Source organism: Cynocephalus volans, chromosome 3, assembly GCF_027409185.1.
Source record: "Cynocephalus volans isolate mCynVol1 chromosome 3, mCynVol1.pri, whole genome shotgun sequence".
Classification (NCBI taxonomy): domain Eukaryota; kingdom Metazoa; phylum Chordata; class Mammalia; order Dermoptera; family Cynocephalidae; genus Cynocephalus; species Cynocephalus volans.
Genome location: NC_084462.1, coordinates 57,485,524 through 57,499,332, shown reverse-complemented (window position 1 = coordinate 57,499,332; position 13,809 = coordinate 57,485,524). Strand labels below are relative to the sequence as shown.

Sequence of the window (13,809 nt, the reverse complement as noted above, 5' to 3'; positions counted from 1 at the left end):
TAAATTTCGTTTTATTATAAATTACCCATTTCTAAGTATTTTGTTTTAAGCAACAGAAACAGACTAAGACAGTGCCACAGTGACATAGGGTAGGCAAGCAGTATCAGGTGCTGCAGAGAGTAAAAGAAGTATCTCCTGCTCACCAGTTTTGTGGACTTTGGCAAGTCCCCTAGCCTCTTCCAGTTTCCTCTTCTGTAAAATTTGACTAATTATAGCACTTACTTCACAGGGTTTTGTAAGAATCCGATGACAATGGAAACAGTAGAAAGTTGCCAGATGCATCGTGCTGTATTAAGGTAAGCCATGCAGGGTCTCAGTGTCCCCTGGAGCAGAGAGTGTTCTCAGCCTGGAGCTCAGAGGGTTCTGGGTAAGGGTGAGAACTGCCCATGGGAACCCAATTCCAGAGAAGCTGTTTATCTGGCTGAGGTAGACGAGTCCCCCCAAATCAGGGAATGTCACTGCTGGAAACTGCCAATGCTTTGATTTACCCAAAAAAATGGGCTCTCACAGGGAGACCAGACCTAGGACCCTTGAATTGGTGGCTGCACAGCTGGGAGGGGTAGGCGCACATTGGTGGGTCCTGCAGTCCCTGAGGCAGCTCAGGTTTGTGCAATGGGAGGCTCTGCTGGGTAGTGTGGGGGCTGGGGGCAATGTCTGGAGCCAGCTTCTCAGCCTCCTACCTCCTCTCTTCCCCTTCCAAAGAGCATCACTCTACTTCCTACTCTGCCAGGCAGCTGCTTCAAATTCTACCTTGGAGCTCAGTAAAATGCAAATAATAGTAGTCTTAATTTCTAACACTTATATGGTACTTAATGTATGCCAGGTACTATTCCAAAAGCTTTGCATGTATTCACTCATTCAATCGCACAATAACCCTCTGAAGCTCATACTGTTATTATCCCCACTTCATAGATGAGGCAGCTGACCTGCTCAGCTCAGTATCTATAACTGGAAAGGGGATGAGCCAGGGTTCCAAGCCAGGCAGTCACCTTCCAGGGTCTGCAGTCAGAATCACTACATGTCACTGCCTCTCTAGCATGAGACTTCTAAGCCTCAAACTACTCAAGTGTAAAATGGGGACATTAGAAGAGATAGCTTTAAAGATCTCTTTCATTGTGAGAACTTTCTTTTTCTAGATCAAGATCTGAACCCTTGACCTTAGTGTTATCAGCACCACGCTCTGCCTAGTGAGCTAACCAGCCAGCCTGACTACTTCTTTTTGTGGAACTAAGATTCATCAGTCATGTATGCCTGAGGGTGAGGAATCCTTACTGAGGACAGGTTTTGAAGGAGAAGAGCAGACTCCAGAATGAGAAGATAAGGGGACACCAGCATACATAGGGAGATTAAACTGGAGCAAAAGCTAAGAAAGCAGTGACAACTCACACAGTTCTGTGCACACCGCCCACTGCCCCATACCTGTCCCTATGGCTCCCTTGGGCCCTGCTCTGTGCAGAGGCCCTGGCATGGAGCATAAAGACAGCCTCATTACCTGTGACGATGCAGGTGAACCTGACGTCGCTGTCCTCGGACACAGCCCGGGACTTCAGCGTGGTCTCAAATAGCGGCTGGGTCTCCTCTGTTAGCTGAGCAATGATGGAGCAGAAGGTGCTCCTAGGAAAGGCAAAAAGCTATTCAGAGCAGCCCTCCCCACAAAATATACCACAGCCTGGCCTTGTCCAAGGCCGCTTAAATCTTACCATGTCATCCTGTCATCCCATGGCCATAGCTTCAGCACCTGGGCAAGTCTTTCTTCGAAGGAGCCTGGGCCTCCTGGCCAGGTTGGGGGCAGCGATGGTACCAAGGGGTTGAGTAGAATCCTGACTCAGACCCACCACAGTAGGCAGGCTCCTGAGCATGACAGACTACAATCCCAGGTGCCCCATCCCATCCTTACTGGGGGACTTTGCTTCACCCTCCACCTTTCATCCTCAGGGAAGCCAATGCATGGGGGAGACACGCATATGGATAGGTTAAGCCTCAGAGATGGAGCCCCTAGCATAGCAGAACCTTCATTCATGCCAAAGAGGGAAAAGCCAGCCAACCTTCAAGGATTCATAGGTCCTAAGAGCTCAGGAGCTTCTCCTCGAGCTTGGGCTCAGAAAAAAGTCTCCTACGTTTATGAGCACAGATTCATAGTGCACAAAGAATAAGCTGGCCAATGCCAGCGGTCTAGACCCAAAGATGGACTCTAATTCCTAGGGATGTTAGAAAAGAGAGACCCAAATGAACTCTGATCCCAAACAGGGCTGTGGACCAGAACTGGAAAGTCAGCTGTGGCTCCCCTGCTCCATCCCTGGATACCACATGCTGAAGTGAAAACATGGCTGGCAGCTCCAGGACCAACCAGCAGGATTGCCAAACCACAGATTCACCCTGCAAAAGCCAGAACTTTTAGTTCCCATGTGACAGTCCATCTCCCAGAATTCAGGAGCATCTGTAGGCTTTCTGAGTCCAGCACAAACTTACCAACAATGCTCAGGGCTTACAGTACACTCCTTCCTGGGCACGGGAAGTAAACAACTGTGCCAAACCCTTTCATGGGCCAGCAGAGACACAGTGTCTTCCTAGGCGTGAAGCGCAACCACACAGCCAGGTTGTGTGGTGCACAAGCCGTGCCCAGCCCCCCCACCCCCAGGCACGCACCCTTTTGTGAGCAGCAGGGAGGACCGTGAGTGGGTAGAGTGAAGAGCAGCAGGAGGAACTATGGCAAGAAAGATGAATCATTCAAAGGCACCTTTCTCTGTGCCTCAGAGGAAGGGGTAGTCACTCAAGGGCAATGTTTGTCTGTCCATGACCTCTCCACCAGGGGTTGAGTAAGAGTTTGTGAGAACACAAGCAAACAGGATCTATAGCACTACACATTTTGCAGGGGCGTTCCATGTTCAATGTATCTTTTCTGTGAACTTGTGTTTGAGGAGAGGTTGCATCCCAGGAAGAGTGTCTGGAATCAAGTAAGACTTCTGGACTGATAAGGGTCCAGCGTGGTTTCTCCATAGGAATGAAGATGCCTGTGCATACAGTTAGTTGACAGGAGCCTTCAAAGACTACCCAGAAAGGGGACCTCTCACTCACCTAAACACTTGAGCGGGTCTGCAGTTAGACGTGTTCTACAACACTCCCTGCAACACTCTCTCATCTAGAACTCATCTATCTAATAAACTTCTTTTCCTTTCCCTCTTAAGCCACTCAGAAATAGAAGGTCCTTCAGGACCTAGGCTATCAACTCCCTGAACACTCAGGAAATATAACATCTGAAAGCTTTTCTTGCTGCTCTCATATTAACAGCAATTTCTGACTTTGGGGAAATACCAAATCTCAACCAACAGTTTCTAGAAACTGCCAGGCCAAACGTAATCCTACTTCTATGATTCTGTGATTAATACAAAACATCCCTAATTATGGTCTCCCTACATAATTTTGAATCCTACCTCATCCATGAACATGAGCCTAGATCCAATATTCAGCTTAGGCTCTTAGGTATGAAGCTTCTTGGGCAAATCTAAGAAAATCATTTCGGCTACTGGATAAGTGAGAAAACACGTATACTATGCTTCAAGAAAATTTGCAGAGACAAGTGCTCATGCTAGATATTCAACAACAGGTATTTATCTTATTTCATTACTCTTTTTGAATGAAAAAGAACAAATCTTCTCAAACTTTCCACACTAGGTCCTAAGCTATATTATAAAAAGGTTTACATCAGAAAACCATAAATAACTGCTGAAAAGGATGGCTAGATGAAAGCTCTCCCTTCAAAGGAAGTGGGTTTGGAATGCATTTGTGGGCATGAGAAGAGTCACTATACATGCTGTCATGTTCCACTGAATGTCACACAGCTTCTCATTGCCACAAGCTTTCTGTCCCCATCCTCAAAACCATTCAGATGTGGGATGGACTCTGAATGTGCTGCATCCAGCTCCCTAGAAAGCCAGGAGGTCCACACATTTGGAAATGGTTGTGTCCAACCCTAACACCTCCAAGCCCTTCCAACTCCATGACTTCATAAGGATATCACAGGCTAATCATGTGTCTCTAAAGAACAGCAGAATCTTTGGTTTTCATGATTTAAGGGAACCTATCCTTGCCCTTAGGTTTGGTTGTTTACATTGCTTTGAATAAACCCCAGGTCCTCTCTCTTTCAGCACTTACCACGCTCCACTTTAAATTAGTTCTGATATCCTCACTTCCACCCATGAGATACCCAGAATAGTCTCCTCAGTGTTCATCCCCATCAAGAACCATGTACATGGTAGGTTCTAATCATGTATGTAGAAATTAGTAGCTATTCAGAAACTAGTTAAGTATTCAGAAATCTTTCTCTGTGTAAAGAAACTGTAGCCAACTCTCCCCAAATCTTTCAGAGTCTGGCATGAGGCCCAAGTGATGGGAAGTAGCCAGGAAACATCCCCACTTTGATCATCACAGTCAGTGCAGCCAGCAATAGAGAGTTGTCACCAGCTTGGGAAGCAAGAGGACAGTCATTCAACTGGCAAACTTTGACCATGGGCCTGCTCAGTCCCTGCCTTGGCTCTGCAGCAGATTCAGAGAGTACGTTAATGCAGAAATACGCTGACATGGTATTCTCTGATCCCACAGAGTTCACAATCTGCAGGGGTGGAGTGAAGCCAAAGGAAAGGAAAATTCAGGGCCGGCCTGTGGCTCGCTCGGGAGAGTGCGGTGCTGAGAACACCAAGGCCCCGGGTTCGGATCCCATATACGGATGGCCGGTTCGCTCACTGGCTGAGCGTGGTGCTGACAACACCAAGTCAAGGGTTAAGATCCCCTTACCGGTCATCTTTAAAAAAAAAAAAAAAAAGGAAAGGAAAATTCAGAGTAAGAGGAGGTAAAAGGAGAACTTAAGGAACACCAGGAAAAAATTTTAAAGGTAGTGGCCATGGTTAGAAGGCAGACAATAAGGTATCAAATCTAAACATGTGGTTACAAAAAAACATGAAAACCTAAGCTGGCAAAGAGGTGGATCATGTGACTGGTGGCTCCCTGTTCTGTTCCCATGGTGTCTCTCCCAGGGACACAGAGATGTCATTCCAGGCATCTCAGGGACCCTTGCCCACATTTCTATTCCTGAGTCCCTGTGCCCCTTCAAATGGCCCATGCAAGCATCAACTCTGGTCCCTGTGAGACCTGTGCTCACGTGAGTACCCTCTCATACCCTCCGCACCCACCCTCCAGCCCTCCCCTAACCCCATGCAGCCTGGTTAGTACATGAGCAGTCACTCAGTGGCCCCTGAATGCCCAGACCCAAGAAAAAAGCAGTCAGAGAAATGTAATGCAATGTGCATTTACCTTCCAGAGCTGGGGTGAGACAACCGGTTGCTTGATAAGCTAAGCAAAAACAGCAAATGGAATCATTAGGCCAAAAAAGCAAGGATAGGAAGAGGCGAAATCAACAACAGTCGCAGAAGTATTAATCGGCCACCATCTGGGGCCCAGAGGCCTTTCTATTAAAAGGGACCAGCTGTCTTAGTTGGCCTGTTCCAGTTAGCAAGTGGCCTCACCACCGGACACCAATGTATCTGAAATCAAGAGCTCGTTAAATGCAGCAGAGTCCAGGAAAATGGTTAGGCAGGAAGGAAGCCCTATGGGGCTGTGCTTTAAGAAGGTGTGTCCCAGGTACTTGGGTCACTGCCCCTCAGAGGAGGGCATATAGCTGCCTGGCATGTTTCCCAACACCACAGTACACCAGCTTGGGGACAGCTCTCCTGCTTAAACCCTCCGCCTTTTGGGAGAGAAGAGGCCCCATTCCTGGAAATCCCCTGACAGGCTGGGAAGGAGACAGGTGGCCTGGAGAACACCCACCATTAATATGTTAAAGTACAGTTAAAGAGGCCACGCGAGGCAAATCAGCTGAGTGAAGAAGAGGAGAAAAACAAAGCGGTTAATTCAGCAGGAGCCAGGAGGCACCCAGCTCTGTCAGACCAGCACAAGGCCCCTTCTACCTGGAGTCCCTGATCATCCCTCCTGCCTGGGGCAGCTGAGAACAGACACTAACCAAGGTCTGTATAGGCCACTGGAGGGTGAGGACCCACACAAGGCTGCCCCTCAGTGGAACTTCAGCCCACTTGGTATGAGAGCCAACTTTTACTTCTCCCTCTACCTTTCCTAACACAATCTCCAGTGGGACTCTAGATCCCAGCTCTTTGGGAGATTTCAGGGGCCACCCCATCCATACTCACTCCCTTCAGCTTTTCCTATTGTGAGAAAAGCTCTCCCTTCATATCAGCAGCCCAACCTGTGCAATGGCATTTGTGGTCTACATCTCTCATCACAAAAACCCTCATTAAGATCCTATCTTTTTATAACCACAAAACAAAACTCATCCTCTTCCCCCAAAACCTAGCTTCCTATCCAATGCTCCTGGGTTGTGGATACCACCAGCATTCTCTCAAACTCCTAAGCTCAAAATCTGCCATCTTGGACTCTTCTCTCTCCTCTACCCCCCAAATCCAGACAGTCAACAATTTTTGGCCCTTCTTTCTCCCTACTCCTGATGTTGTACTCTGATCTAGCTCCATATTTGATGACCACCTCAACCTCCTTCTCTTTAACTCCTCATATCACATCACTTCTCTGAACAAAATGCTGCAGTCCCCCATTGTGATTATATCAAGTCTCGACCCCTTGACTGGGCCTTTAAGGCCCTGCCTGATCTGCTCACACCCCCACTACAACCATAGTTCTACTTCTCAACACTCAGGTTCCACTGCAGCCAGACCTGTCCCTAACTGGCATGGACACGTCCATTCCTAGGTCTGAGCCTTCACTTTTGTCCTCCCTACTTGGAAAGTCCTTCCTCCTTCCTTCTGCTCAACTAAATCCTTCCCACTCAGCCTTCAACCTAGCTCTTTTTGTAGCTTCTGTGGCCCCTAGCAAAGTGCTAGGCATACAATGGGTATTCAACCACTGCTCTATGAAAGGGAGAGAGAGAAAGGGAGAAAAAGAAAAGGAGAGGATAAGAGAGAGAGAGAAAAAGAAAGAAGTGGAGGAGGGGGAAGTGGGAGAGGGAGAGGGAAGATGAGGAAATGCATTCTTCAAACAGGAAAGAAGGGTCCTGCCCCCCAGATGGAAATGCTGCTCCAGAAAAGAAGGGATCAAGCATGTAGCTGCCTTTGCTCAGAGTTTTAAAAATCCTCTGGAGGCTCTGTGGGCAGAACTTCCCATGGTTCCAAGACATGGCCAACTTCATCCATTCCTGACCGTAAACTTCCTCTGTCTCTCTCAGAATTAAAAGAGTTCTTCTTTCAGTCTAAATTTCTTCCCTGGGAAGGAGACGGGGAGAGTCAGCTTTCTAATTCAGAGGAAAATAACAGGATCCACAGGTTCCACCTAACACGTGGGCAAGCGACTGCGCTGGGTTAGTGACCCCTCCCCCCAGCTCTCTCTCTGGACCTGTTTACAATGCTCTGCTCTCTGTCCCCATTGTCCTGTTTTCTCTAGATCTCACTCTTAACATGTTTATCTGGTCAGGAGGACTCCTGGGATGGAGGCACCTTGTTTTCAGAAGGCAGAAGGCCTGTGCCCTGCTTACTGGGCCAGTGCTAGGCTCAGGACTCTCAAGCCAGGGGAGCTCCCCATTTGCTGACTCTAAGGGGGTCAGAATCAGAGGCATCAAATGTTGGAGCAGAAAGGCTTTAAAGAGTTCTTCATGCCACTTTCAATTTAGAGATTGGGAATTCAGAGAATTCATAAAGGAGAGAAGTAGGCCTGAAGAGAAACCAGGACTGGCCATAGAAGCTGGGGACCTCCCATCCTTCCTAACTCTCATCTATTTGGGTCATAAAAGGCCCTTGGAAAGACCTGGCTTGATAATTCAGTTTCCCTAAAAGCCCTAGACAGCCTGCCTGACCCAAGCAGAACAGCAGAGGTTGTTTCAAAGCTACCTGTAGCAACATCATAGGTTCTGCTGCTCCTCTGAGCCCTGGACCTGGACCAGGGTCTCCAAGAAATGAGGGGGCAGGGATTTCTGGAACATCAGAGTGTCCTGCAAAAGCTAGTTAGTCATAACTGCTTCCACCCAACCGTGGTACCTTAACCTACTCTAGCCTACCCACACCCCACCTTCCTATAGAGGTGAAGTTCTAGAGGCTGGATGACATAAAGGGGTTGGCTTACAGTTTGGTGAGAGTATCTACATGTTGGGCCTCTGATCCCAGTAAGCATTGAAAACATCCTTGAACTGATGTTGGACTGAAAACCCCTCCCGGGCTGTGGGGCAAGGAAAGGTGAGGTGTGCTTGGGGAGATAGGTCCTGGACCCTGGACCAAGGCCTCTGGTGCCTGGCCACCAGCCCAGCTGACCTTTAGCTTCCAGGGCAACCCATCCTCACAATGCCCTGTGAGAATGATGCCTCAAGAGCTCCATGACAGATTTTATAATGGCAGACCCAGAAAATGTTGGAGCCAAAAGTGAGTAGGGATGGAACTTGCCTCTTGGTCAGGACTCTGGGACAGTCAGGACTCAGCTGGGCTGGAGCCAAACACATCTGGTAAAGTCCTCAAGCAACCCCCTTTCTCCCTTGTCTCTTGGGCCTTCTCCCCATGCCCACAGGCAGCCAGGCTGTTCTGAAGGATAGCAGACATATGGTTGCCTCCTCCAACCCATGTCAGGCCTTCTTACAGAACTGGGAACTGCCCCTCATCCTTCACTCCCCAATGCAGCCTCATTTATACCTTCCCCTCTTTGGCTGAAGGCTTTTTTCCCAGAGGTCAGAGAAATCTGGCTCTCCTTGTCCCTCAGAACTTGTGGGGGTCTGTGGCCTGCTGGCAGGAGCAGTGAAAAACTCTGCAGGGGCAAAACACAGCCCAAAGTCCAAGGCTAGGAAACCATCTCTCCCACTGCCCCTGTCTTGCCCCCTCCAAATATTTGAAAAGAGACTTCTTTTAAGAGCACTGATGTTTAGGTCCAAGGGGACGCAAGCCAGCCACTTCTATCCCACCTCTAGCTCTCAGGCTTGCACACTGCTTTGTGCTCATCAGGTGTGCAATTAAAATTAACCTACCACACACCTGCTCAGCCAGGCAGGAGCACTGTGTCCACCAGCCTTTTTCCTAACAGGCCAGATCCCTTACCCTCCCCATTCTGCCTGGTTTTCAAGCCACCCTTCCTCCCCTTCCTCCACTGCTGCTGTCTCCAAGAAGGACCCTGCTTCCACCTCTTTTACTTGTTCCTCTGTAATTAACAAAGGCCAGACACAGGAGGCAAAGCCTGGACACATCACGGAGACCAGTGTGAGACAAGTGTGAGGCTCCCACAAGGGACTCATCTTCACTAAGGACTGGGAAAACTATCCAAATTTCATTCCAGTTTTTTCATAGAGCTGGTACTTAGGAGGAAGGGGCACTCTTTCCTGGCAGCCAGGGGCCTTGTCCAGTCTGACTCAGTCACTAACACCAGTCCTCAGCCCTGCCCCAGACATGTGACACCATTTGACAAGTTTTATGCAGAAACCGGTTCCGATTACATTTGAACTTTTCCAACTCCAAGGTCAACAGGACTCAGCCAATTCATGAGGAAGTGCCCAGGACTTTTCCTGAATGTCCTTGATGGCTGTTTTGGGAAGGGAGAACAAGAGGTCTCTAAACAGTGTCTCAGAGGAGTGGCTGTTTTCTGCATAATCTATATAACAAGCCAAATTCTGGGGCTATGAAACAACCACTATCCCAATCGCCAGTCACATTTCCCTTTGGAAAATAGGCTCCAGAGGTGGAGGGAAACCGAGCTGCCCAGAGGGGGCAGGAAGTGTCTTTCTCCATGGCATGCTCCTGTCCACGTGTGTACCTTTGAGTGACTTTGTGCTTCTCCATTGTCTGTGTCTTTGTTTGTATCTGCGGGTAGCCTAGCTCCTAAAACAAAGCATCCACACCTCCTTTAACTCTTGGAAAACCAACGAAGGGCTCCTCAGTTCCACCCCTCCCTTGGCATTTCACTCTCCCAAACTGGGCAGGGCAGTTGGCTCCCTTAGAGCTACAAGCCTTCATGCCTGACATCCGCAGACAGGGCCAACCAAAACCTCACCCCACCGCTTCATCTCACTAGCTCCCCCAAAGATCCTGGAGAGGACCAAAGTCGGGGACCCAGAGGAGGCACCTTACTGACACAGGTTTATTTCTTCCTGGCGAAACTCCCCCACCCCGAGTAAGCAGCCCCCACTCAGGGCGGTTTCCCTGTTGCCCCCTCTCCCGTCCCCTCTCCCTTCTTGTCCCCAAGAGCTGACCCCTCCCTCCCAGCCCAGGAGGAATTTCAGCCACTCTGGCTCTCCTTATCGCCAACTGTGGAATCCGCTAACTGTGGAATCCAGTCCAGAGAGTAGCAGGGTACGGGGCGGGGGAGATAAGGAAAGCCTTCGGGCCCCTGTGGGATCACCTCGAAGTAGGGCCTTTCTCCTTTTCTCTGCCTCATTGTCCGAGGCCTGAGGCCCACGGGCCACGAGGGGTCAGCGGAGCCCTGAGGGGCCATGAGGGCCTTTGCAGCCTGGCCAGGTCCCCCAGCCTTGGGCCTTCGGGCTGAGAGTTCGGGGGCGCGGGCCACCGCCAGGCCTCCCGCGGCCGGGCCGTCGTCCCGGGTCCGGAGCGCGGGGCCCACCTGAGGTGAGGGCCTCCCCGGTGGCCGGCCGCCAGGCGCCGCCCTGCCCGCCCCCGACCCCTCGGGCGCGCCTCACCTGGTCTCCGGCCGCACGCTGAGCAGGTAGCTGCGGCTGGCCGGGCTGGGGATCCACACGGGCCCGTCGTCCTCGCCGTCGGCCCCCTCCCCGGACCGTCCGCCCGAGCCCCAGCCGCGGCTGGGGGCCCTCCGCGACCCCATGGCGCCGCCGGCCCGCGCCCGCCGCCGCCGCCGCCTGCCCGGCCTCCAGGCCCCTGCCGGCGGCTGACGCGCGCCCCTATTTATAGCCCCGCGGCAGGGCCGTGGTCACCTGCTGCTGTCCCTCCCCCGGCCGCCGGCCCGCGGGGGCCTCGCCCGCACCGCCAGGCCCGGGCTGCCGGCTTCCTCGGTCCGTTCGCTCCGCCGACGGACCGACGCGTGTCTGGAGCTGCGCCGGCGTCGGGCGAGGGCCCAGGGAGGCCTCGGGAGGAAGGCAGGGGGCGCCGTCCTTGAGACCAAGCCAGGACAGACCCCTTCACGGGGTTTCTAGGACCCCGGCTTCCCGCCAGCCTTCTTCCCAGTTCCCCCTTCTTCCCGTCCCGTCCCTTTTCGCAGATGAGGAGGCTCAGACTCTGCCGCCTTCCCGAAGCGGGGTCCGCTAGGCGCCGCCTGGAGAGGCCGGGCAGGGGACCAGGTAAATGGCTTGGAAGCTCCAGCTAGATCCGCGGGAAACAAGGGAGCCGGAGAAGCCGCCCTCTGCCTGGCAGCAGCCACAACCGACCCACGCCTCGCCAGGGGCTGTTGGTCCAGCACTTAGACAAACCCAATCACTTCCACTAGTGACCACAGTTCCTGCAAGGCCAGAATTCCTCTGGGTATGTATCTTGTGCCTCCTCCCACCCCTCCCAGTATCTAGCACAGATTAGCTTATTAATAAATGCTTCTAGGATCACTGAACCTCCTTCTCCACTCCTTCAGCCGCCATTTCCCAGCTCCAGAGGGAGAAATGGGCTAAGTCCTAATGCCCGGAAAAATAATTAAATCATTCAGTAATTCCCAAGAGCAAGATGCTCAGCACAGCCTAAACCTGGTTCTAAATATTGGGAGTGACCACAGTCTATTTATCTCCTTCCTTCTCCTGCACCTCTGAGAACAACCAGAAATTGCCTGGAGCTGGATGGCTATGATTGTTAGAAAGTGGAAGCAAAAGAGTACAACCCCTCTCTTCTGAAAGTTGTACCCACGTCCCCAGTCCTTTTGGAAATGGCTTTCTCCCGCTATAACTGTGTCGTTCCAATGGCAACTCCTTTGTTCATACAGGATCCCACCCTTGGCCTCAGTTGACTGGTATCTGACTCAAGCCCATCTCCCTGACCACAGACCTAAGCTGTGCCAATTAAAGTCATTCACCAAAACATTTTAAACTGGACTTGGGAAAGAAAACCTGTCTCTGTGATGGAAAGTTGTGAGCTGTGAGCTGTGAGGCCCAAGTTTTCAGCAGCTATGTTTCCTGCCATGTGGAGGAGGCCAGTCTATAGTAAGGAAGAAGGAAGCTGACACAGAAGCAGCAGCAAGGGGCACGCAGTCTGGATGGCTATCTAGTGCCTTTTGCAAGTGTTCCTGAGGTCCAGCTTTGTCCCTGGCCTTCCTGCAGGTTGGCAGTTCTAACTTACCTTGGAATCTGTGTACCAAAAGAGTTCTCCCTTTGCTCAAGCTACTTTAAATTAGGCTTCTGTTGGCAGAATCTATTTATCCTGACCAATACTAAAGCATTTCCTCCTAGTGAGCCCAAAACAGTCTTCTGAACACATGCCTCCATTTATCCTTGTTCTTGGCTCTCTGAAGGTGCACATATTAAAATCTCTTTAGTAATGTACAAAGTGGTCCTTCAAATATTTGAAAACCCACATAAAGTGTCGGTTCATTTGTTTAAATCATGTGAACACCCAGGTGTCAGGCTAGGGCACATATATTAGAGGCAGTGTTCACATGATTTCTGCCTTCAAGAAACTTACAGTCTAGTAGAGGAGACAGGCATATAAAAATAGATGCAGGGTAAAACATACAATTATAAAACTATGTCTAGGGAAGCATAAAAGTAGAGAAAAGAGTGTAGTTCTGCCTGGGGATTTGGTTAGGACAGTTTTACAAGGAAGTAAAGCTTGAGAAGGATTTTGAAAATTACATAGGTGCTCACCAAGTAGACTGTTGGGGGTGAAGGGCAGTGGGGACAGAATATTCCAGACAGAGGGAACAATATGTGTAAAGATATGGAGGTATGAAACAGCCTGGTATGCATGTCACTCAAATGTAAAGGAGATGGGCAAGTAGAGAGTCGAGGACTAGGCAGGGGCCAGAGCCTGGACTCACACCCTGGGGAACCTGGAATTCCCTTCTAGGCTGTTTCTCACATGGATGTGACAATGGATATGGTGCCACTAGTTACACCAGTTTATCAATTTCCTTTTGAAAATGTGATCCCTGCAGAGGTTAGACCAGAACAACCTATAACTAAATTAGCACCTCTCTGGTTCTAAGCTTCACACATTAACAACTTTTTTGGCAGCCAAATTATTTCATTGACTCCTAAGCTTGCGAGTTTTCAACAGGAACCACTGTATATCTGTCTTTTCCATTCCTCCTTATGAAGTCTTTTGTATCCTAAGTGCAAAATCTTACCTGGTTTGGTATTGTTTTGTTTTTAATTAAAAAACATCTTCTAACTCTCAAATTCCCTTTCCTTCCTGTCTAGATTTTTTAAAATTCTGCCCGTCATCAGTGTTAATCTATAGGATAATCTATCCTTCCTAGCTTCTTGCTATCTGCAAATCTAACAAGCAGATTTTCTCTGACTTCATCCAAGTTCCTGATGCTAGAGGACAGACCTGAGTAACGAGAGTCAAGGCCCTCGGGGTCAATGTCTTTCCTCTCCAAGCTTACAGTCTTACAAGAGAGCGGACATGTAAAGTGTTGTTGTCTAAAGAGGACTAGAGTCCAGAGAATAATCCTGCTGTTCCACTGAGCAGCTGTGTGACCTTGAGCAAGTGGCTTACGACTTTCCTGAACTTTAGCTTTCTCTTTTGTAAAGGGGAGTGGGGCATTCCACTTATGATCCTGAAGGTCAGTGCTGTTCATTCAGCGAGTATTTATTTTTTTGGTGGTTGGCCTGTATGGGGACCTGAACCCATGACCTTGGTGTTATAAGGCTGT

The 13,809-nt window shown here is 50.0% G+C and overlaps 1 protein-coding gene and 1 long non-coding RNA gene across 2 annotated transcripts in view; one reads left to right on the top strand and one right to left on the bottom strand.

Moving 5' to 3' along the window:
• ALPK3 (alpha kinase 3) overlaps positions 1 to 10,853 on the bottom strand; it is a 48,622-nt gene extending 37,769 nt beyond the window's left edge. Inside the window, exons 1-2 of the mRNA XM_063091901.1 lie at positions 10,679 to 10,853; positions 1,493 to 1,614 (exon numbers count right to left, since the gene is read on the bottom strand). Of these exons, the coding sequence (XP_062947971.1) occupies positions 1,493 to 1,614; positions 10,679 to 10,821 (265 nt within the window). The 5' untranslated portion in view covers positions 10,822 to 10,853. The remainder of the gene's footprint in view (positions 1 to 1,492; positions 1,615 to 10,678) is intronic.
• LOC134373863 (uncharacterized) lies at positions 10,029 to 12,479 on the top strand. The gene is made up of 3 exons (XR_010022997.1): positions 10,029 to 10,155; positions 11,215 to 11,474; positions 11,920 to 12,479. It is a non-coding gene; the product is annotated as an uncharacterized LOC134373863 (long non-coding RNA).
• The last annotated feature ends 1,330 nt before the right edge of the window (positions 12,480 to 13,809 follow it).